The sequence below is a fragment of the Periplaneta americana genome, chromosome 12 (assembly GCF_040183065.1).
Source record: "Periplaneta americana isolate PAMFEO1 chromosome 12, P.americana_PAMFEO1_priV1, whole genome shotgun sequence".
NCBI lineage: Eukaryota > Metazoa > Arthropoda > Insecta > Blattodea > Blattidae > Periplaneta > Periplaneta americana.
In genome coordinates, this window is record NC_091128.1 from 98,285,027 (window position 1) to 98,310,914 (window position 25,888).

The 25,888-nt window shown below is 35.1% G+C and overlaps 1 protein-coding gene across 1 annotated transcript in view; it reads left to right on the forward strand.

Annotated features, from left to right (window-relative positions):
- The window catches only part of LOC138710700 (atrial natriuretic peptide-converting enzyme), a 133,817-nt gene that overhangs the window by 89,921 nt on the left and 18,008 nt on the right, over window positions 1-25,888 (forward strand). Inside the window, exons 3-6 of the mRNA XM_069841766.1 lie at window positions 4,235-4,448; window positions 13,884-14,050; window positions 17,468-17,675; window positions 19,343-19,584. Coding sequence (XP_069697867.1) covers window positions 4,235-4,448; window positions 13,884-14,050; window positions 17,468-17,675; window positions 19,343-19,584 — 831 coding nt within the window. The remainder of the gene's footprint in view (window positions 1-4,234; window positions 4,449-13,883; window positions 14,051-17,467; window positions 17,676-19,342; window positions 19,585-25,888) is intronic.

The window sequence follows — 25,888 nt, forward strand, 5'->3', positions numbered from 1 at the left end:
TATATAATTAAAGCAATAAATGTAAGTGCCATGCGCTCAACAATAGTGCAGTTCGAATTATAATAAAAGTTTGAGTTGTAAAAACAAGGATGAGTTACAATATTATACTATTTACAAAAAAATACTCATATACAGGGTGATTCACGACTAATGATCCGATTATTAACAATTAAGAAGTTACAGCTGATTTAATCCTACGAAAGTAGGAGTAATTTTGAGCAGAACTAAGAATTATTCACTTAAAATACACAGAAATATTAATTAAAATACTGTATTAATCATAAAATAGACATACCTCATTTCGGAAAGAGATTTCCAGATATCCCCCCTACCACTTCAATGTACTTGGCCGCATGGATGTGATGGCGCGCGTAGCGTTCCGTACCTCGGCACAGCTGTCTCTGATGACTGCAGCTGATAATCAACAGACTTATCTTTCCCTTTTCCCCGTAATTCACGTCACAGCGCAACTCTCCGTTTAGTTTGTTCCAATGTTTGTATTACGGTGCAAGCAACTCCAAAGTCTGGTTCACAGTATGACGTTTGGATTTTTACGAATAATTTTCAAACTAATGGTAATCGGACTCATATTCATTTGACATTTTAGTCTCAAAATGGCCTATAGAACTGTTTCCTAAAGCACTGGTCATTAGTAGTGAATCATCCTGTATATTTTGAGATGATATTGTTCTCATTTTATTAATTTACTAACATTTTTCACTTAGAACTGGCCATTAACTTCTTTGCCCGGGCAATGTGTGACAGTGTTCTATTTCCATCTGAAGTTTATAACAATGCCCAAAGAGTTTTTTAATTGACATAAATCCAGGGTCATTGATGTTACTAGCTAATAATAGTGGAAAAATGATGTTATTTTCCGAGCTCTAACGTTATTGTCCAATAAACAATATCGACAATAGCAATTTGCTTAGGTTCTGATTTTGTCTCTGTCATTAATTTGTCATATTTTGCTCGTATATTATAAAAATTTGGGCACAAACATTGTTTTATGGAGTCTTGGCTATTTTTAGTAGGTAAAGTTTTTTTTTTTCGTGTCAGTGCCTGGTTAATCTGATAGACAATATTGGCTAAGAATAAAATCCTGATAAAGGTGTAATAAAACATTATAGTTTTATTAGTGTTTCACTGACTGTTGCCAACCCACAATGTAAATTTGTCTGTCGGGTTACTAGATTTCCCACATACGCACGAACCAAAGTGTGGGAAAATTTACGACTGTCCCCCATGGCAACCTTATGAGACTGTGTTTTAATTATCTGAGGAAGTTGATGAAATTCCGCTAGAACGCTGGTCATGTGCTTCTTTTTCTTTCTTAACACTTTCATAAGAGCATTCTCACGATGTTATACGAAGCTATTCTCAACACATATCTGTGGGGTTATGTAGGCGAAGCGGTGTGTATTTACGCAACGTGTTTGCAGACCTGATGGTGATCCTCTGAAAAGACTTTCACACAAATTACAGAGTTCATAAAACATGCAGACGGAGATCTTTGCTGTAATCTCATTACAAATTCTGACTCGGAGTCACTAAAAGCATTGCGTTGGAGAAAAAGGAAATCTCTTGGGAATAATAAGCGTGCAGTGCTGTCATTTGCGGCTTTCAGACACGACACAGCGTGGCTCTCCAGAACGTGGCTTATGACCGACAAGGAAACATGCAATTATATTTTACATAGTGTACCATCCTTGATCTGTTACCTCCTGAACTGGTAATTGGTAATTTCTTTATAATGCAGAAGCTAGTCTCCTTTTCCCCCTTATCTTATTCTTTGCCTCGTCTGTCTTTGGCTACAGAGCTAGCGTGCTGGCCTTCCATGCAGGCGATCCAGGTTCTCTCGCTATCTTTTACTTTTGCTGTTTGAGCTTCAGAAATTCGAACTGTGAATGATTACTGACGGTAGAATTCAAGCTTTTATAGCTACTGCTATGGAGCAATCTGGTTCATATGATATTGCGATGGATTAAGTATTTCCATTTTAAAGTAGTAGAATCACCTTGAATCGAAGTTCTAAATTAAAAAGTACGAAAGAAAAGAACCCCCTCAGGTAGTCGAAACATTCATACGAACACATCACTTTAGCTAAAAGCCGTTAACTATCCTCGAGAGATCAGCGTATTAAAAACGTTTATTTATTATTTTAATTGTTCTCAATCGTTATTTAAACTAAAAAAAAGCGTTGCGAATTAGAGGATTTCAACGACGAAAAGTATTGTGTGTCCACCCTTAGTCGTGTTGTGCGTGATGCCTAAAACAATTTCTGAACGGCTCGAGTCAGACACTCTGTATATTAGTTCTCAATTTCCTGCTCGAGATTAAATCTATTCCGCTGTAGACTACAAATTGCGCCTGATTCATCAGCAATTCTTATGACATATAAGTGGTGCGTGTCATCTAGGCATCAATGTGAGGAAATCTTGGAGTAGGCCTATACATTACATACGCTTCATTCATTTAGTGTTCTACCCAAGGGCAGGTCGTTCACTGCAAACCCAGCTTCCTCCACTCTTTCCTATTTTATACCTTCCTCTTTGTCTCCTCTTATGATCCATATATCTTAATGTCGTCTATCAACTAATGTCTTCTTCTGCCTCGAACTCTTCTCCCGTTCACCATTCCTTCCAGTGCAACCTTCAGAAAGTAGTTTCTTCTCAGCCAATGACCCAACCAATTCCTTTTCCTCTTCCTGATCAGTTTCAACATCATTCTTTCTTCACCCAGTCTTTCCAACACAGCTTCATTTCTTATTCTGTCTGTCCACTTCACACGTTCTATTCTTCTTCACATCCACATTTTAAATGCTTCTAGTGGCTTCTCTTCACTTCGTTGTAATGTCCATGTTTCTGCTCCATACAATGCCACACTCCATAGAAAGCACTTCACTAGGCTCTTCCTTAGTTCTTTTCCAAAGGTCCGAAGATGCTCCTTTTTCTATTAAAAGCTTCCTTGCCCATTGCTATCCTCCTTTTGACTTCCTGGCTGCAGCTCAAATTACTGTTTATAGTTCACCCCAAGTATATGAAACTGTCCACTTGCTTTATTGTCTCATTTAGAATTCGCAAGTTCACCTTCTTTATTTTTCTTCCTATGACCATGGTCTTCGCTTGTTTGCATTTATCTTCATTCCATACTGCTCACAGCTGTCATTTAGTTCCAGTGGCATATCCCTTAGCATCATTTTCTCTTCTACTAACACCATATCATCAGCAAATCTTATGCACTTTATTCTTCTTCCTCCTACTATTATTCCTTCCATTTTCTGAAAACAGTTCTTTGCTAGATGTTGAACAGTGTGATGATGAAGGGCATCCTTGATGTACTCCTCCTGCTACCACTCCTCCCATGTTCTGAAAACAGTTCTTTACTAAATCCTCCAGGTAGATGTTGACCAGTGTAGGTAATAAATGGTATCCTTGACGTACTCCTCTCCCAATTTCACTTCCTTCTGACATTTCTTCTCCTATCCTGACTCGTTGTTTCATATAAAAGTTACTGAACAGCCTTCTCCCTTTCCAATCCACACGTATTTTCTTTAGGATCCCCATCAGTTTATTCCAGTCTACTCTGTCAAAAGCTTTTTCAAAATCCACAAATATTACATACACTTCTTTATTCTTCTCTAGATTTATTATTATTATTATTATTATTATTATTATTATTATTATTATTATTATTATTATTATTACCATTATTATTTTAGTGCTGAAATATAAAAGTCTGATGATATAACAAAAATTTTAGTGACAGATTTCTGATTGTATTATTTGAAATCAATTTACACTTATGGGTGAACTACAGAAGGAAAGAATGAATTAATTTTATTCATAATAGTAAAGAAGATAGGAACGAATGAGTAGGCCTAAATAAGTAAAAACAAGAGAGGAAGAGAGAGTAGGAAGAACGCGAAAGGAAAGGAAATATGGGTGGATGGGTAAATGGATGAGTGAGCGAAAGGAGAAAAGAAACTTTGAAATAGAAGAAGTGAATGAATACATAAATGACTAATAACGCAGAAGGTTATAAGAAAAAAAATGAATTCAATAAAATATTAAGAAAAAAGGGAGAGTGAAAAATTGAACAAAGGGAGAAAGAATCATAAGAGAACAAATGGAGGAAAAGGGTTAATTCTTCAATAATAAAGATACTTGTATATTATTTTTGCTATAAATAGTGAAATAAAATGTACGAACCTCAGCTTCTTCATTTGTTTCAGACACGTTCCTGAGTTCGGATCCTCCAGGAGAACAAGTGTTCCGTGCGATGTTCCGAGTGGTCCGAGGAGATGCGTTCTCCACCGAACTGGCCAATCCGGCCACCGAACAGTTCCGGGTACGAGCGAGAGATTACCGAGAGAGAATTAACTTGGTGTTCCGACGGAGCGACCTCAGGCCGGCGTTCCTGGGCACGGAAGTTCTTGCTCTGGACGGGTCAGTACGGAATTTCACTCCAGCATGTTCTATTTTGGTTCAGATCAATACTGTTTTTACTCGCTTATTAGACTCCCTCGCATATAAGACCTCCATCTATTTTAAGATAAAGTATATATATATATATATATATATATATATATATATATATATATATATATGTGTGTGTGTGTGTGTGTGTGTGTGTGTGTGTATAGGCGTATATATGTACATACATATATAATATACGGATATATACGCATATTAGACCCATGAATGAATGAATGAATGAATGAATGAATGAATGAATGAATGAATGAATGAATGAATGAATGAATGAATGAATGAATGAATGAATGAATGAATGAATGAGAGGAGAAATGGGAGGAGAAACTTTAAAGGTACGTGAAAACACGTCCTTGCAAGGGGGGAGTTGGGGCTGTGAAAAACTAAATACGTGAGCTCCAAGCCCCTTGGCCACTTGTCTCACTTCGGGTTTCGCCGCCCCAGTGAAGGAGCGCTAGAAATTTCGAGGCATCCCTTCGACATATGTACAATAAAAAGGTCTAGGTTCTAAATTACTGCCTAAGACTTTTGCATAGTAGTGTATATTATCAACAATTGCTCACGGAAAGATTGGAAGGTAAACCCTGTTTGAACCGAACATAACTGATGTAATGGACGACACTAATTGCTATTAAGATAAACGTCAACGGCTTTTAAACGCAGAAACATTACACTCGCTCGGCTTTAAGACTTGGGCTCGGCTTGGGCATTACTTTTAAGCACACTAATCCATTCCTTTCGATGTCCTCTATCATCCTGTTGCCCTTTCGTCTTGACTTTTTGAGCGACAATTTTCGATATTTTGAAATTCTCCCGCCAAATTTAAATATATACCCGCACCATTTAGGCCTACTTGTCTTAAATGTCACTATACAGTAGTTCATTATACCTTAAAGAACTCTTCAATTTCTTTCAAATGGCACTTCGACAATCTAAATACGTCCACTCAGTTTGGAGTTACAGCCGATCTACTAAAACAATCGGCGCCATTTTGTTTGTCCTCGCTAGCTGTGATGATGTCATCAGCAGATAATGTCCTCTATACGATGGTATATGTCACGTAGCTCTAAGTTGTAGGGTAAAGTTGCCTAATTCCGTGATACCCCTAATCCCTTGATAAAATTTCAATTTACTGCCATGAAGTTGTGGTCTCTGACTTTTAAGTTTTTGAAATACCTAACAGATGCCAGGAGATGTCTTCTTTTCAATTCTATTGCCTACCCGCCTTTTGAATAGAAGCAGTCGACTGCAGAAACTTTTGTTCAGTGAAAGATGGTTAACCGGTAAATTTTTCTTTCTCTTGTAACCGCTCCTGAAGAAACATTTTATATTTGAGGTAAGAATTAATATAGCATTATCAAAATGATATATTACTGTAGATTATAGTCAGCTGAACCAATGTGTATGATTATTTAAACGTTATGAGACAATAACAATACTATAGGAGCTTTCCCATTTTCGGATTTATTTTCATATTTCTCCTTTCTGGCTCACTCGACCAGTGATGCCCAACGCTAAATTGTGAAAATTAATGTCTATGAAAGAAAATAGTTAGTGGAAATAATAATAGAAATAAGTTATACAAAACATCAATTATAATAATTATAATAAAATAATAGGGCATATATTTAAATTAATTACTGATGTTGTTAGGAATATAAATAATGAGAAAAAATTGTGTTATAATTCAATTTATTGAAATTTATTTTTATATTGAATTTAACTTTCATTTCATTTTGTTTATAATATATTAATATGTATTCCTGTAGTTACACAAATATTTTCTATGAAATTTGTCACTTAGGCCCTTTTTCTATGTTGTAATTTCTTGCTTCATCCATATTAAAACAATATACCATGACTTTAATGTGTTTCTCCAAATGCACGTTTGTTTTCTGAGCAGTTAATGAGAATTATTTTAGTATCACGGAATTAGGATATCACTCACGAAATTAGAAAATCACTATCATGGAATTTAGATCCCTGTCACGGATTTAGGAGCCACTGTATAACAATGAAGAATCATATATAATATACCAAACTTGTGAAACTGTTGACACTGAATGTTGTAAAAACTGTAGCTAAAGATCTAAATAACGTCATTGAGGTATTATTTGAAAATTTTTATTACAATTTGGCGTAAATATAGACTTTATTAAATATGTCACGGAATTAGGCAACCTTACCCTATAATTTCTGTGATATAAGCATTGACCACGGCGTGTCGAAAAGTGTCGCGTGTCGTTTTCATACAGCCATCCATATCTCGGACCGAAAGAATAGAAGTAACTATTCAATTTATTCACATTAAAACATACTATAGGTGTTAAAGTGTGTATAAATCAACCTAACAAAAAAATTAGTTAACAGAAAATTAGATTTTCTCTTTCAGATACTATTAAAAAAACATTACAGGGTATAATTTAAGGGGAGTGGGCATTGATGCCTGTGCGATTAAAGAAAATCAGTACAAACGTTTAGTTCAATATTTTTGGGCTTTTAGTGTGCAGAGTAAAATAAAAATGTCCATGGTTATAGATCAATCATTCTGAATTCAGTTGTTGCTTATCGAAGTACAAAAGAAATGCCCTAACTGATAACCCTTTTCCCACTTTGCTAAATGTACCCCAAACCTCAGGTGCACATCACTTGCTACAATCTTCACTCACATATCTTGTATTTTTTTTAGGTTATCAAATAATATATATTGTAAATTCTAAAGCAAAATTTAGTTAAATATTTCACCCTTAGTGAACCAGAAAAAAACATTGAACTTTGATTAACCAGTTTTGCCATTATTTCAGTATATATAATTTTTTCCTCGTGTGCGATGTTCATAAACCCATAGGTCTACTTTGTAGAACAGAGGCTGCAGAAAATACTGTAAAAATGTCATGTAAATTGATTCAGTAGTTTTAGAGAAAAATGTACTTACGTTTAAAAATATCAACTTACGGAAAACTGCATTTAAAAAAAGAAGAAATATGTATGAATTACATACGCCGCCAAGTTTAAAGAGGCAATTTAAAGGGCTTATCTGCAGAGATACGCTCACAATAAAATATTATTTTAAGAAGTAAATTTTGTATTTTTTAAGCAAATAATAAAAAAATCGGATTTTTGACTCCTAATCACTACCTAGTCTCCTTAAAAATGTTATCGATGCTGTCATAACTCGCAAAACAAGAGCCACAAGAATATTTTGTTTTCATAAAAATATTCCTTTATAAATATGTTAGACGTGTATGAGCATTTTGTCCAAAATCCCCTCATCCAATTTTAATTGCAGTTGTGCGTTAAGTTACTTTTGAAAAACCTCGTATAAAATTACGTAATATTAAGCATAGCCTATAGCAGATTTTAACAAACATCTCCGATTAACTTTCCCTCCTTCCTCCTACTTCTTCATCTGTATTTTCGAGAAGCTATCATTGAAAATGTGATACTTATTCAAAACTTAAGTTCGATTATTGTTTTAACATTTTACGTTAATTGCGAATTACAAAACACCTAAGCATCACGTCTCTGCGTATAATTATAGATTATCACTGTCACTACATGCGCTGTTCTCATTTCCAGTTAATCGTCTCCACTTCCGTCTCCACTAGTAGAAAGGCAGACGATGAATGGGTCTTCTATTCTCACATAATTAGCCAACAATAGGAAAGTAGACAGAGTAGGAAGTGGCATGGAGTATCCGGAGCAATTGTAATGGCGCCCTGTTGAAAGAGTGGGGAACTAAACAGTTTGTGTTTTATCTGCCAGTGAGAATTGGGGTCATTATTTCACATAGAACTAGTTCAAGAGCCCTCAGACACTCAAACAACAGTTCAATGTACTAAAAGATTGTTATTTAAATCGTCGTACGTGTTACTAAATTATTCGGACTTAAGGTAGGTACCTACTTCCGAATTGGAAAAAAGTTACCATCCATGACGCACCATCACACATGGTATCCTCTCTATTGTGTCTCAAGTTGATTTTATTGATATCACACATGGTTATTGTATTGTATTGTATTTAGTGATGTCGGTAAGTTTTAAACAGGATCAGTTTTATTGGTTTTAAACCAGAATGCTATTTAAAATGGTTTTTAACACGTTTTATTCGATTAATTTGTTTCATTATCAACAATAATCTCACTAGAGGTTTTGATTTATCTAGAGAAAATCAAAACTCGAGTGGAATTTAATTCACTATTACACGATTAGAAGAAAGTATATAAAGATTAGAAGTAACCAAGTACTCCAATACAGTAAAATATTAATTGACTTACGAAAATACAACTGTCTTCAAATGTATTATTGCACCATCTCAACATTACAAATATTACGCTGCATGGCAGTAGTGTTTTATGATTAGCTGTTTTTCTTGTTATCAGTTGTGCCAAATATGGAATCTTCATTGAACTCTGTGGACGGTTACTAGTCAAGAGGGCTTTGTTGATTCAGTTTCATTTTTATTAAAACAGTTGCATTCCACTTCAATCATCCGGATCCCAGTAATCAACGTCACTTGACAGATGATTTTCAATAAATCTTAATATTAAACAATCTCTGATACGTGACTAACCATAATATCATATAGCAGAAGCTATAACATAACCTAAATAATATAAACAAGTGTTAAAAAAGTTTTAATTAAGGATGATGAAATTAACAAGAGAAGTTTTAATTAAGGACGATGAAATAAAAAATAAACATGAATAATTTTAAAAGGAACAATTATTGAAAGTACAATTTTTAAATTTGAATACGTTTTAATGTTTGGTTTTTTTAGTAGGTTATTATACGACGCTTTATCAACAGCTTAGGTTATTTAGCGTCTGAATGAAAAGGAAGATCATGTGTAGATCCATTATTTAGTATCAAACTATTGTTGGAAAAAGAAGAGAATTTAATTTAGAAACCCATATAGCTTTTATTGATTTTGTGAAAGCTTTTGATAAAGTCCGAAGAGACCTTTTATTCGACATATTACAAGAAAAAAATATTCCAAATTTGCTATTCCAAAATATAATAGAAATCTACACGGACAGCAAAATAAGTGTCAAAATAAATAACTGTATATCCGAAAGAAAATTAGTTAATAATGGAGTTCGACAAGGTTGTCCACTATCACCAACTTTATTTAATATTTATATAAATGAAATTATTTTAAAATGGAACCAAATCTACACATCAGGAATCAAAATAACCAGTGCTCTAACATTAAATACCTTACTCTATGCCGATGATCAAGTCATAATTTCCAATTCAGAGGATAATTTACAAAGAGGATTGTATACATTAAATGAAATATTAAAAGATTTTGGGATGGAAATTTCAGCACAAAAATCAAAAGTAATGGCATTTTTAGGACAAGACCCAGTGAGAAGTAAGATAATACACAATAACCAATGCCTCGAACAAGTGCAAAATTTCAATTATCTGGGTTGTGAAATATCTTATCAAAATGAAAAAGATGTGAACAAGAAAATTACCAAATTTACACAAATTCTAGGAATAATAAACAATACATTAAAAGCTAAATTAGTACAAAAATCTACAAGAATAAAAATATATAATACACTAGCATTACCCACCCTTCTATACGGAAGCGAGATTTGGACATTAAAGAAAAAAGACATGAACAGAATCAAAGCAACGGAAATGAAATTTTTCAGGAGAACAGCAGGATATACTCTTTTAGACCGAAAAAGGAATGAAGAAATTTTAGAACAATTAGAAGTAGAGTCAGTAGAAGAAAAAATCACCAGATACAAATTCAATTGGCTAGATCATGTAAGAAGAATGGAAAATTCAAGAATCCCAAAAATTATGATGCAATATAAACCTAGAGGACATCGTCGACCAGGAAGACCGTTAAGAAGACTGCTAGATGGGGCCGAAACAGGTCTACAGAGGCCTAATTCGTGAAGGATGATGATGATGATGATGATGATGATGATGATGAGATGAAGGTGATAATGCCGGTGAAGTGAGTCCGGGGTCCAGCACCGAAAGTTTCCCAGCATTTGCTCGTATTGGGTTGAGGGAAAACCCAGGAAAAAACCTCAACCAGGTAACTTGCCCCGACCGGGAATCGAACCCGGGCCACCTGGCCAGACGCGCTAGCCGTTACTCCACAGATGTGGACTATTGGTTGGTGGTTCAGTTGATGTTATATTATAGTGATGTTGTTGCATTTTGAATATAAATATACTTAAGTAGTTTAATATAATAAAATATTGATTTGTGGTGTCAGTGATATAATTTATTTATCTTAGGTTATTATATATATATATATATATATATATATATATATATATATATATATATATATATCAATTTGTTTTATTAGATTTATTTTTTTGTTTGTTTTTAGAATTATTTTGGTTTTTATGGGGTTTTATTTTGTTATTAATGACATAATTTATTTTATTTTAGTGATTGATTAAATATTTTTATTTTACTTATTTCTGGTTTAACGTGTGCGTAAAAGAAGTGGAATTCGTTGACGTACATGGTTTATTCCCCAACTTATTCAGGGTTTCCGAATGGTGCTCTTCATTTATTTGTAAATAGGGTTTCAGGGATGATGCATAGCTATGATCAGTGGTCTTTATTAATTCTTGTTCTTGAATGCCAATGCGAGTCATATTTGAAAGTGCTGTGCATCGACTGGAGTGGTATGTAATTTTCTGTTTTTTGACGTCCAGGCCAGTGCAGTTTGAAATGTTGGCAAACAAAGAAACAAATGCTAGAGTAGTGATAAAAACAAACAAATGCTAGGGAAGCGATAAAATTAAACAAATGCTAGGGATGCGATAAAATTGTGCGATAAGCAGTCATGATTGGTTGAAAAACGTTCTTTCGTACCGTTTTATTGGTCAAAAGTAGTATGACGTAGTAAAAGTGTAATAGTCAAATTAAAAAGATTCTTGACACAAATATTAATAATAAAAATGAGGATACAAACATAATAATAATAATAATAATAATAATAATAATAATAACTCTTAGTTTTTTCTTCTCAAAATTAAATACTTTTGAGCTTGAAAAACTGAAAGTAAATTTTCTTCACAATACATGTTACAAATGTAATATAGCAAAAATAATAGTAAGAGGAATAAAACTTAAAAATAATAAACACCTTTTCTCTTATCATTTTGAAAACCACCATAGTTAGTTATAAACTAGAAAACAAATATCTTCCTCATTTCTTGTTGCTACACTAATCTTCCTCAGTAGTTGCTTCATCAGATATTGTAGGCTTTGGATTCACTGGTTCAGAACTAGCGAACTAAAGATTCCATCTTACCATTCATTACAAGTTTTTCCAATCTTTCAGGACACAGCCTATTTCTGAATTTTGTATGAATGTTGCCATGAGCGGACCAGTTTCTTTCGCATGCAGCCGAAGAAGGTGGCACATGTAACATTCGCGAAGCAATTGAGTATAAAGCCTGTCCAGAGCATAAGCCTTTCCATCACAGACTGCTGTTTCAAAATGATTCCAAATGCTTGAACGAGGTCTCATTGTGCTCAAGAGCTTACATAGTACAGTATCACGACACGACTGGTTACGGACTACAAGCAGCTGTATTGTGTACAAACAAGTCATCCAACGACCAGCAGCATAAACCAACAACCCCAGCGCCTAGCACACACAAGTAGAACGCCCGGATGTGTATGCAAAATGAATGGCATATATGATGTTTGGATTGCATTCAATAAATCCAATTAATCCTAGTAAACCGGATTTTAAACCTATAAAAACAGATGTCTATGGATTTAAACGGATTAAAACAGTTTTTTTACGTTACTAATTATATTTTATTGTATTTATTTACATCACATGGTATTCGTACATCGCTTCACAGCTAGAATATGAAACATGTCTAAAAAATCTTAAATAATAATAATATTAAACTGCCCCCCACTGAGGGTAGCCCTCGCGGACTTAGTATATCCTCAAAAAAATTATTATACATATGTAAACATAGGTATTAAATTTAAAAAAAAGGGAAACAAAGAAAAGGGCGTGAAACATTACAATTGCTATTATTGTGGCACCATGTGATTAATTAGGATTTGGCAGGATTTTTTTAACACAATTATCATAATGTCATCCCTCAAAGATGTTGGCAGAACAAATTTCCGTCGAAATTCTTCGAAAAAAGCTGGTATAGTCCCTCGAGCACCTATGAGCAAGCCGAATACCTCAACGTGAATTAAGGCATATTTCAGCTTGAAATAGTTGACTGTAGGCTCATAGAACGACTTCTTCTCAAGGTGGACCTCGGCTGACTGATGACATCCTACTTCAAAACGTATCGTGGGGTCCACAATGATGCCCTGTTTAGTGTCAGCATTGTACGCTAAAATATCTACTCGTCTCGTTGACCCATTTCAGCTAGACAGGAGATTTATTCTTCTACTATCCAGCCCTTAGTTCTTAATGCGGCAGCAATTTTGGATCTTACAAGATGATGTCTAGAGTTCCTCAAGAACAATCCCTGTTCACAGAATCCCAAGACGTGCGCTAAAGTTTCAATCTCCGGGCAGCCATGTCTGCACCGGGTACCGTCGAGAGATCTGCCGGGAACGGAACGAACAGCTGCTAAATTTGCTGTCATTTTCAAGCTAGATATCCATTCACTAGTCGAAAGTCCTTTCTTGTTTGCAATCCAACTGTTGGCGGCTGTTACTTCGCTATACATCTCAACACCTTTTCCCCGTCCTGAAAGGGTCTTCCATGATTCATATTCACGACCTCGCAATTCTTCTCGAAAATTTCGAATTGTAGCTTTAGTAAAGTCTTCGGGAAAAGAAAGGCAGAGGAAATCACACGACGATTTGAGTTCAACATCTAACTGTCTCATCATGTTAACATGCGGATTATCTGCTCTGATTAATGATAGACAGATGTTACAATGTTGAAGAAAAGCTTCCCACGAAGCGCGCATTAACTGAAGTCCTTTTAACTTTTTACTACAAAATCTTAATTATAATCACAGTCTAGTTGAATTAGGTATGCTTAATAATATTTTTAAATTGGTATTATTAGTTAATATGATTTCAAAGAACTGAATAAGTGTTCTGTATCCAGAGAAAAGTTCGCCAAGGCTAACAGATAAACGAAGGCTAAGAAAATAGTAATATTAAATACGGAATCATAGGAAACAAATATTACAATAGTAGTTTTGTTAGGGGTCTGATTTTTTGGTAACTTGGTTTTACGGCCAACGTATGAGAACTGAAATTGAAGACACTTTATCTATATCGAATATGCCATATAACCCGAAGATACTAGTTCGTCTTTCCCTGTATTTCACTTTCACACATTCCGGGAATATGCATCTTCTAAAACTATTACATTAACACGAGAATTTTTATCTCATTTCAGGGTTGAGGGACGTGACCTAATCGTCCATTTCAACCTGCATTTCGATCCTCGACAGTTTGAAGTTGAGGTTTCTGACTTGACGTCAGTGTTGTCAAAAGAAATTGCACTAGAAGAATCTCGTTACCTCGCCAACCTCACCATTGATCTCAACAGTTTGGATATTAAAGGTAAATATCTTGAACATCATAGTTTTGTAATTTGACAGACATTGTTGTTTTCAGATAAGTTACGAATGAATCAATTATATTAGGTTACTGTTCAGTCAATATTTATCACTTAAAACAATGAATTATATCATGAAAATGTATTTATTTTATACTCAATGATATAATTCATTGTTTTAAGTGATAAATATTGACTGAACAGCAACTTAATATAATTGATTCATAGTTTTATGTTTTTATTGAAATGGAGCTGACTATAATTATGTTATCCTATAAGGTAAGCTTATATGTTATAAATTGTCTACTTTGGAAAGCTAATCTCTGTTCTTGCTTATTTGTTATTAGTACGTAAGATAATGTAATTATATATTATAGTAATCAAATGCTATTATCGAAGGTGTTTAATTAAAGATTATTATTCATGTTGCGTTAAGAGTTTTTTATTTGTATACTTTATGTTATGTCGTGTGGGTTGTTTCGGTCCGTTCCCTCTAAGGAGCAATGATATTTTGCGGGTTACATCTGCGCACTCCCGCTAGCGCGTAGATAGTAATGAACTAGAGACAGTCTACCTTTCTATTGTCACTATTTACATAACGCATCTGTCACCTACTGTTTGATCAGAATCAATTATTATAAACCGAATAATTTTAAGTGTGTTCATAATACGAGTACCTCGCAATAAAAAAGTACAATTTCACACAATAAACGTTAACCACAAGGTATGCATTCATACTGTTCTGCCCAAGGGCAGGTCTTTCACTGTAAAGTCAGTTTTCTCCAGTCTTTCCTATTTCCTGCCTTCTTGTTTGTCCCCGCATAATTATGATCCATATATCTTAATGTCGTCTATCATCTGATAACTTCTTCTGACCCGAACTCTTCTCCCGTTCACCATTCCTTCCAGTGCAGCCTTCAGTAGTCAGTTCCACACGGTAGCCTATATGTTCTTTTTAAAAATATCTGTTAGCGCAATGTTACATAAACGCCAAATGTGTTATTCTCGCCTCTCTCTGTTCATGTGCTTAAATATTTAATTCGCTCGATTCTATTTATACAAGCCGTATTATACTAACCTGACAATGTCGTATCCAGGCCTTGTATATTGTTTCTGACATAATAATAATAATAATAATAATAATAATAATAATAAATATTATTTCGCTGCAGCCTAATATACATAGAGAGAGCTTCAATTTAATGTGCTTGCACAGATTTCTTAACAGCACGTGTTTACAAGGGAGAACACTGTGTACTAATTTCATAGTGAAATGTGTTATTCGATTAATTTATCCTCTCCTTTCCCGCTTCTTTTTCTCTACTCTCTCCTCCCTCCCTTTCTTCTTCTCTTTAGCCTCCTCTCACTTTCCTCTCCACTCGTATTTCCTTTCTTCTCCTCCCCATCCTCTTTCATCTCTTCTCCCTTCCCTCTCATCTCCTTCTCTTTTCTTTTCATTGCCCTTCCCTTTCTTCTCCTTCTACTCATTACCTATACTGTCCTTCTTTCCCTTTTCTTTCCTCTCCTCTCCTCCCCTTCCCTCTCCTCTTTCTTTCTACCCATCCCTCATTCCTTCCTCCTCTTCCTTCTTACCTCTCTTTTTCCTTTCCTCTCCTCTTACTCTATTTCCTCTCCCTAACCATTTTCTTCTCCTTTCCTTCTTCACTTTCTCTCCTCTCCTCTCCTTCTTCTCCTTCCCCTTCCCCTTCCCTCACTTCTCTCTCTCCCGTTCCTCTCCTCTCCTCTTCGTCTCCTTTCCTCTTTCTTTTTCCCCTATTCTCCCTCCTCTTGTCCTCTTTTCTCCTTCTTCTCCTCCCTCTTTCATAAGCATTTCTCACAATATACAATTTTTGTTGCTTTGTGAGTAAACAATAAAAGTTACAAAAAGAAGTTTCAGTAAAAGCTGTTTCCAATGTTACCTTCAGTGACCTATGTTCTCATTTGAAATTTTGAAGTTGACCACAGGTACCCCTACTTTCGGTTTGTTATGGGAAATTGTACTACCACCAATCGATTCTTCACATAGGTTTCGGTTATCAAAATTTTTTTATAAACAACCAGTATCATATAGTTTTCGAGAAAAAAGGCTTATACGGGTAGTCTGAAACACCCGGTATAAATCACTCTGAATCTGGTTTTCATAACCGGATTTCGCTACCTAGTATAGTTTTCTAAATTTATCACGTTACTGGCTTGACATTTTTTATTATTATTATTATTAAATTTAGACTGGCCAGAGGCCGTTTTACCAAAGTTCTCTTTTGTTTTCTGCTTTTTTTTTTCTTTTTCATTTGTTTCCTTTACACTAATACAAACACATCACCCATGCCCGAGGCGGTACTCGAACCCACAACCTTTCAGACCAAGCGATAGAGACATACCGTGCCCCTACCGCTTGAGCCATCCGGGCCGGCTACATCAGTCCCATACAATGGCTGATATTTCGTGAGAAAATTGCTTCCCCATGAGGACTCGAACCAATGCTCATTCCGAAATACAAGTCCAGGCATGATGTCTTAGACCAGGAGTCGTCAGCACAGAGCACGCTGGGGCTAGCATCTCTTACCCGCTGAAAACGCAGCGCACCATAGTGCACTGCGTAGCTGCTAGCGGGTATGTTCTCTATCTCTCCCTGCTGCACGATGGTGTACATGGTAATGCACCGCATACCCATTGCACATTTCAGCGAGTGCTGACGACCACTGTCTTAGACCACAACGCTAAAGTGCAGGTCTTTTACAGTAAAAACCAAAGTTAAAATAACTGAGTATATTGCAGTGAATATGGGTGAATTAGCCAAAGTTTTTTATGATACATGTATTATATTTTTCTCCATTCTTTTTTCTTCTTCCTCTTTTCTTCTTCTTTTTTTTTTCTTCTTCTTCTTCTTCTTATCATCATCATCCAAACATGTACAAGGCCCATGGCCTGTTACTGTCTCAGTAAGTCATTCTCAGTCCACCTTTCTTTTGGACGGCGCAAAGTATTATTATTATCATTATTATTATTATTATTATTATTATTATTATTATTATTAGTCTATTATTACTATTATTATTATTAACATTATTATTATTATTATTATTATTATTATTATTATTATTACTGGTGGTGATAGTAATTTTATTATTATTTATTACTACTATTATTACTGACATATAAATTGGCCTGTGGCTGTTGTGCAGCACATAAATACTAATAATAAATAAATAAAAAATAAATTAATGTTATTAGTATTACTATTATTATTATTATCATCATCATCATTAGGTATCTTCCTCTGTGTTTTGTTTCCTCTTCAATTTCTTTAAGGAAATAGTTTCAGTAATGTGCAAAGGCTGACAACACAAACTTTTAAAGCAAATGAAAGGAAGAGAATAAGTAAGAACGTGTGACAATTGTTCTTCTTTCCCTGGTTTCAGAAAGCAGTGCAGCACTGACAACAACACAACCAACAACGACCACCGTAGTGACAACGCCATCCAGTACTACAACACCTCCCCCTCCCAGACTGTGTGGACCTATACAGCTGGAATACTGCTCAAAACTTCCTTATAATGTTACCTCTTACCCTAACATTTTGGGTCACAAGTCCATTCAGGATGTGAAAGATGATGTCATAGCCTTCAGGTACTAATATTTATCATGCAAACACAACGTATGATAGTTTTTTTTTTTTTAACTCAACAAAGAATAGTTGATTTTCTACGCCTCTAGTTGTAATAAACAAGATCTTCTTGACTTCTATTAGTCTTATCAATCAATCAAAGGACATTATGGAGCATATCGACTCCATGTCGATTTCACAAAACGCTTCCACTCTGTTCTTCTTTTGTTAGTTCCTCCCAGTTGGTAATTCCTATTTCCATGCATTCCTTTTGAATTTCATCTTTCCATCTAATTCGAGGTCTTCCCAGTGGCCTTCTGTTGTTAAAGATGTTCATATATATTTGTTTTACGCTGCTGTAGTCATCCATACATATAACATGTCCTGCCCAATTTAATCTTCTGGTCCGTATTACATCTAAGATTGATGGTTGATTATAAAGTTTGTGAATATCATTATTATGTAGAATTTTCCACTTGTTTTCAAGTGGGTCAAAAATTGGAACAAAAATTTTCCTCAACACTTTGTTTTCAAAAACCATTAATTTGTGTTGAGCTCCATGTTTCCGATCCACATAACAGTAAGGGTTGGATTAGTGTTTTGTACAAAATTATTTTTAAATTTAAGGTTAAAAAACGGGAAGGTAATAATTTGTGAACAACATAAAAAATGTTGTTTGCATTATGTAGTCTGTTAAGTATTTCATGTCTTCTGTCATTAGAGTTGTCTTATGGTGTGAAGAATATCATTTTCAAATGATCCATATGTGATGTTGGATTCATTATCCACTAGACCTACTCATTTTTTTCTATATCTCGAAGAGCGATCAACTAAAAATTTAAATCTTTATGAAATTCCACTAACCTGTAAAAATTAAATTAAATTTCTAAGTTTGGGGCACCTGTAAGGTAGACTTAATTAATTCTGTAGGCAGTGTTGCCAAGTCAGTAATTTTATAGCTAGGCCTGGCATTTAAGACAATGATTTGCTGCAGATTTTAATTGTCAATGACTGGCTATAATTTTTTTTAACTTAAAAGACAGATAAGCAACTGGTAATCCGAACACAGATTTGCGTATTGATCAATCTTCGTATTCCAGCAATTTATTAACTATTAAATTTTATGTTGACGTACAGTCAAGTACTTGCCATTAGTTTAAAAAAAGTTGTGGAAACAATGCACCTCTCCGTATTGGGCCCTTCCCGGCACAGTTAATGATGCTCTTACTCATGATCTTGACCACAACTTTTCTTAGAAGGAAACAGCTGATACAGACTAGTTACATAACAATATCCATTCACATTTGTATACTGGTACTAAAATAATTAATGTTCTTCATTATAATGAAGATGTATGTCTAATTGCTTGCGTTAATATATCGTCATATTAATTAAAATACATGCCACATAAATTTAGCAGGTTAATTAAAATATTAATTAAACAACAATAAAATTAACACTTTCCATTTTTATCCAATGACTGCAATTCGTTGTATAGACCTAATCATTATACGAATTATAATTCACCCCAGTCATTGTTTGTTGTGTATGAAAACACATTCCTTCTTAAGTTGTACTATCACTGAAAGAATGAACATTAGCAATGTACGCTTTATTAGTATATAAACTAAACTTTAATTTAAAATCTGGTGATTTTTCTGGGTCACATGTAGACTTTCATTTTCGACAGAGAGCTTGTGGATGCAGAATGCTATCGGCTGGCGTACGAATTTGTGTGCCAGTTGCTCCAGCCCTCTTGTCTTATACACCAACCTGGAGAATTGGAGGACAAAATTGTTCTTCCATGCCGCAGTTTCTGCAGAGAGTTTCATGCTGGCTGTGGAAACAGACTTCCTGCCAGATTCAAAGATGCGCTCAACTGCAAACGCTTTCCAGAATACAATGGACCAAGTTCTTGCAACTCTAAACCAGGTAGGCTTAAGTGATAACACACTAATACGACAATACGTAATATTTAATCCATCTATTTTGTAACGCTGTTACGAAAAACGTACTTCACCTTAAGCCTGAGCACCGCAGTGACGGGGTGTAAGGGCAATCTCCTCGCGACTGCCGTCAGTGCTGCAGGAAAGATCGTTTCCATCTGTTGGCAAGTGCTACTGAATTCACTGCGATGTAGCAATCTTTCCTAGAAACAAACTAGATTTCTTACTAAATAAAAAGAAAAATTGGCGAAGGAAGATTCTAGTCCTTTTATGTTAAGGATTTAGTGTCTGAAGTTACAGTTATTGAACACTGTCTATTCCGTACATTTTCGTACCACCATTTACAGTTGAGATGCAGCTCTTTGCTTGTTTAATTCTCTGTGAACTGAAACAACCCAGAACTCACCACGTGGAGGTGGCTGCATGTCGAGTTCCGCCCTGCCCATCCCAATCTCTCTACCATGTGGGCAAGTGCATTCCATTATTCATTCTTTGTCATTTTAAATTATTGTTCGTACTCTTTGACTTGAATTAATATTTAGCTTCCATTTCATATCTTTTTATCTCAATTTATAAAAGTCACATTAATGAATATTTAAATACTTATATAGTCACAATCATGCCATGGTATGAAAGAAAAATTTCACAACCTCGAGCGAGATTCGAACCTGCGACTTCCTGTACTCCGGTCAGGCGCTCTACCAACTGAGCTATCGAGTTCGTCTCACGCCAAAGCCTCGAAATTCTCCTCTCATACTGGCGACTCTTGTTATAGAGTACTGTCCATAGCGTCTGATCTAGTCAGCACTGCTTATGGGTGGAAAGAAACATTGTAAATATAAACTTCATCTTACGATGTTGGATGACGTATATACGTCCGTTGATGTGACATATTAATGACTATTTAAATACTTATATAGTCACAATCATGCCATGATATGAAAGAAAAATTTCACAACCTCGAGTGGGATTCGAACCTGCGACTTCCTGTACTCCGGTCAGGCGCTCTACTAACTGAGCTATCGAGTTCGTCTCACGCCAAAGCCTCGAAATTCTCCTCTCATACTGGCGACTCTTGTTATAGAGTACTGTCCATAGCGTCTGATCTAGTCAGCACTGCTTATGGGTGGAAAGAAACATTGTAAATGTAAACTTCATCCAACATCGTAAGATGAAGTTTACATTTACAAAGTCACATTATTGAGATACTCCAGTATAATATAATCAATCAGTGTATGTCGGTGCAACGAAAAATATGAAGAAATGCTTGATGTCGTTCTTTTTTTTCTGCCATTTTTTTCTTTTCTCTTTTTGTAGGACGGTGCATATAAATGTATATACGATAGCTAAAGCATAAGATAATTTTCGGTACAATTGATAATATTTTTTTTAATGAATTTAGTAACTTTTATTTCTTGTTACTCTATTTTATTATTTTCTCTCTTTCTTCCATTTCGTCTCTCTCTTTTTTATATGTATTGAAGTTTCTCTCTTTCTACTCTTGAAATACTCTATGTAAATAACATTTGATTGGAAATTGTGAAGAAAATATGGAAACAAACATGTTAGTATCCACTGTTAGTATTTCTACCGATTTTTTCCATTTCAGTAACGATTATATTCCCATAGAATGTCCATAGTCTTTCCGAGAAGGAGAGGATCAATTGTTGCAGTCAGTTGCAGTGGAACCTGTGGAGGAGTTCCCGGAGGGCAGAGGATGTCAGATGTGGAAAAGAATTAGAAAGTAAATTGACGATTAAATTTTCGCATGTCATACTCTAGCTCGGCTCTACCTACAGAATTACTATGTAAAAGATTTCAGTAACCTGGTGTGTATAAGGAACAAGTTAAATATATGGGAAATTCGAGTGCTGCAGTATACTGTCGTATACCTGATCCCGTTTCTTGTAGTGTGGTATATAATAATTATAAAGAGAATCAATTCAATCTTGCTAGTCAACTTTTGTAGCTGAGATATGGTGGCTATTTGCACTAATCTCCTCTATGAAGGTTCTGTGAGGAAACTGGCAGTTTGTTGTGCATTCTTTCCGCATGGACCAAAAAAAGTACCACCAAAACTACTTGCAAGTCTGGTGAGATATTTTGAAGGAGAAGGGCTGCCATTACTAGTGGGTTGTGACTCCACCTTCCACCACACTGTGTGGGAGATTGGGGACACTAATCCCAGGGGGTGACTTTACTTTAGTTCCTTGGATCAACTGAGTTAAAAATTGTTAATAGAGGCTTAGTACCAACTTTCAATATAAACAGAAGACAAGAAGTTATTGATCTTATCCTCTGCTGTCAGGATTTTAAAGATAAAATTCATGAACGACATGTGTCCCTAATTTATTCATTGTCTGATCAATCGGCACATACTATGAGTATTTGATCAAAAATTTGCTGCTAGCTTTAATGAAGGCTGCCAAAGTCCCAGATATGCGAATTAGGACCTCTTTTGTGAGAAACTGAGTAGTAGTAAGCTAATTTTTTCAGCTTTCAACTACACTAATAAATTGGACTTAGAAGCATCCGTACAGATTCTGACTACAAATATCATACTGGTTTATGAGAAAAGCTGTCCATGTCATCAGAGAAATTGCAGTTGTAAAAAACTCTAGTGGACCAAGAATTTGGAGAAATTCATTAAGGAGGCTATTCAACAAAGTCAGAGGAGATCAATGCAATGGGTCCAGCAGCAGAACTCTCAAATTCCTTTCCAAGGATCCGTCTATTAGACTAGGACCTGTACCTTTTCCATCGAAGGCAACCACTGAAAGTGGAATGCTGTTAAAAGTAAAGTAAAATAAGTGTCTCTCCTGTCACTACATTCATGCTATCAAACATTATTTCTTCTGTTTCCATGGAGGTTTCATTTCGTTCTAGATATTTTTGATTTTAGGCTTATCTTTAACAACTCCTTGAGAATTTCTTATCTGTGAATTTTCAAGTCCATTCATTGCATTCTTTTTCTAAAATTTTGTAAAGCCAATGTTGTTGAGATTCCAGGATAAAAGGCCGGTTCCTAAGATTCCATTTTTCAGTATGTAAGGTTTTGCAGAAGACTTTAGAACTTCATTTAGAACTGGTGAAATATTCTTTCTTTGTGAGGGTTTTCCTCCTTTATGATTGATTCAGTTTCTAGAAACCGTGTTTTAGACTGTTTACATTCACATTTGAATTTGCCTCCGTCATCCTTGTACTGTTTGCTCTGAAATTATAGCATTACTTCTGTTCCAAGCATTATTCTTAAAGGGAGGTAGTAAAATCATAGATTTGTCCTTCCACTTAATGTACAGTACCTTTTCAATATTAATCTAGGAAGCCCAAACTTCTTAGCAGAAGTTTCAATCCTTTGAACATCCTTAACTGGTGCAACTGTTAACAACAACTGATTTTTAATTTTAATTAATTTTTCCAATATTGTGCGTTTTGAGATTGAAAGAAAATATGACTATAGTGTTCGACTTCGGCTGTAACCTATGATAAATAATAGACTAAACATGAAGGACTAGTTAGGGTATCAGTTTTATATCACTGAAATAGTAATGGGCACTTACAAATATTTAGTGATGGGCGAGTTTTAGCACATAGTGATGGGCATGGGCCATTAAGACAATAAATCGTTATTTCAGGATTAAAACCACTTATCTCTACTGAGATACGTTAAACGGAGTTAAAAATCAAGCTTTGAACTCAATACAGAAAAACAAAACCTTCAAACACTATTTATGACAGCAACGAGCACTAAAAAATAATTAATATTAAGTGACAATAAACATGGGCATGCACATGGGCACAATGAATTTTAAACTGAAGTTTCCCACATACACTCTCAGAACATAGACTATGCGCGAGAATGTATGCCAACAGTGCTGTGAATCATAATAATACACCCTGTGAAGGGCATAGACCGACCAGCCAGCTGCTGGCCTCACGCCCACATGCCGAAGCAGAGGTGGACGATCATCCAACCAGAATAGAGGTATCGTGTGGTTAGCACGATGATCCTCTCAGCCATTATAGCTGGCTTTCGCAACCGAATTTCGCTACTTATCGTAGCTCCCCAAGTGCATCGCGATGCTGGGTGAGCACCAGTCCCATACACTGGTCGAAATTTCGTGAGAAAATTTCTTTCCCCATGAGGACTCGAACCAGCGCCCATTCCGTAATGCGAGTCCTAGGCAGGATGCCTTAGACTACGACGCCACTGTGCGGGACGTACTGCAAATCATAAGGAACAAGAAGAAACTGAATTCTAAGCCGCAAATCCTTATTACAACCATAAATAATTGACTGTGCCCATCACTGTAGGGGTGTCCATCATAGGTGCCAGTACCCTACTTGTTGACAAAATAAACTGATATAAAAGCAAATACGTTTGGTATGAATGCACGTGTTAACAAATAATCTAGTCTGAAAGCAGGCAAACTTGATAATAAATCATTATATAGTCATTCTAATGAACAAGATGGGAACATTAAAATTATTTTAAATAAATTCACCATTTTATGTCTGTTTACAAATGAACTGATCTGAATCCAAACAACCAGTATTGGAACACAGTTCTCATGTTTAACATTTGATAACAAATAATCTGATACCAAGCAAACACTCTTGAAAAAGAATTGCATAGCCATTACAAGTGAAAACAATAGAGATAGCAAAAAATTTTTAAGTAAGTCCATATATAGTCAGTACTTGATTACACATTCATTGATCTGAAAACAAGTTTTTTCAAAACAATTAACATACCTATTCAATACTTGCTAACTAATAATCTGATATGAAGCAAATACGTTTGAAAATAAAATACATACATATCCATTACTAGTTGAACTGATATAAAAGGAAACACATTTCGAAATAAATTTGCATATTCAGTATTCGGTAACAAATTAACTGATCTGAAAACAATTTTTTTCAAAACACTTCACATATTCATTATTTGCTAACAAGTAGTCTCGTATGATGCAAACATTCTTGAAAACAAATTATTAGTTAAACTATTATAAATACCAAACAAATTTTCGAATAACTTCACATTATCAGTACCTGTTAAGAATTAAATGATTTGAAAACAAGGTTTTCGAAAGAAATCAAATATTCAGTACTGGCTAACAATAATCTGATATGAAGCAATACTCTTGAAAGGAAATTATATAGCCATTACTAGCTCACATTTTGGAATAAATTATTAACATATTCAGTAGATCTGATCTGATCTGCAACATTGCCTACAATCAGAATTAGTTAAGTCTACCTTACAGGTGCCCCAAACTTAGAAATTTAATTTAATTTTTACAGGCGGAATTTCATAAATATTTTAATTTTTAGTTAATCACTCTTCGAGATATAGAAAAAAAAAATGAGTAGGTCTACTGGGGTCCAATGAATCCGGCCTTGACAATTCATTTTGATCCCTGTGTTAAATCTGTAACCGAGAAAATATGAAATTCCCGCCAGATGGCACTGACTCCCAAGGTTCACTGAGGAATGTGTGTATGGTTTCTTGTACGATTATAATTAGTAATATTGCGCTTCTTTCTACTGGTATGCGAGTTTATTGTGATATGATTCAAAATGACATATTGTTGTGTACTATTGTGTACTTTGAATAGAAAAAAAGAGTGGAGGAGCAATATCATTCCACGAATTTCCGAGTGACAGGGAAAGATGATTATATTTCGTTACCAGAATATTGTACGAAACGGAAATATAAAAATTGGAGTTGTATCCTTCGAAGAGATGGAAAAATTCAAATATTTTATTTTATTTTAGTAGGTTATTTTACGACGCTTTATCAACATCTTAGGCAATTTAGCGTCTGAATGAGATGAAGGTGATAATGCCGGTGAAATGAGTCCGGGGTCCAACACCGAAAGTTATCCAGCATTTGCTCATATTGGGTTGAGGGAAAACCTCGGAAAAACCTCAACCAGGTAACTTGCCCCAACCAGGAATCGAACTCGGGCCACCTGGTTTCGCGGCTAGACGCGCTAACCATTACTCCATAGGTGTGGACAAAAATTCAAATATCTTGGAGCAACAGTAACAAATATAAATGACACTTGGGAGAAAATTAAACGCAGAATAAATATGAGAAATGCCTGTTACTATTCGGTTGAGAAGCTTTTATCATCTAGTCTGCTGGTAAAAAATCGGAAAGTTAGAATCTATAAAAACAGTTATATTACCGGTTGTTCTGTATGGTTGTGAATTTGGACACTCATTTTGAGAGAGGAACAGAGGTTAAGAGTGTTTGAGAATAAGGTTCTTAGGAAAATATT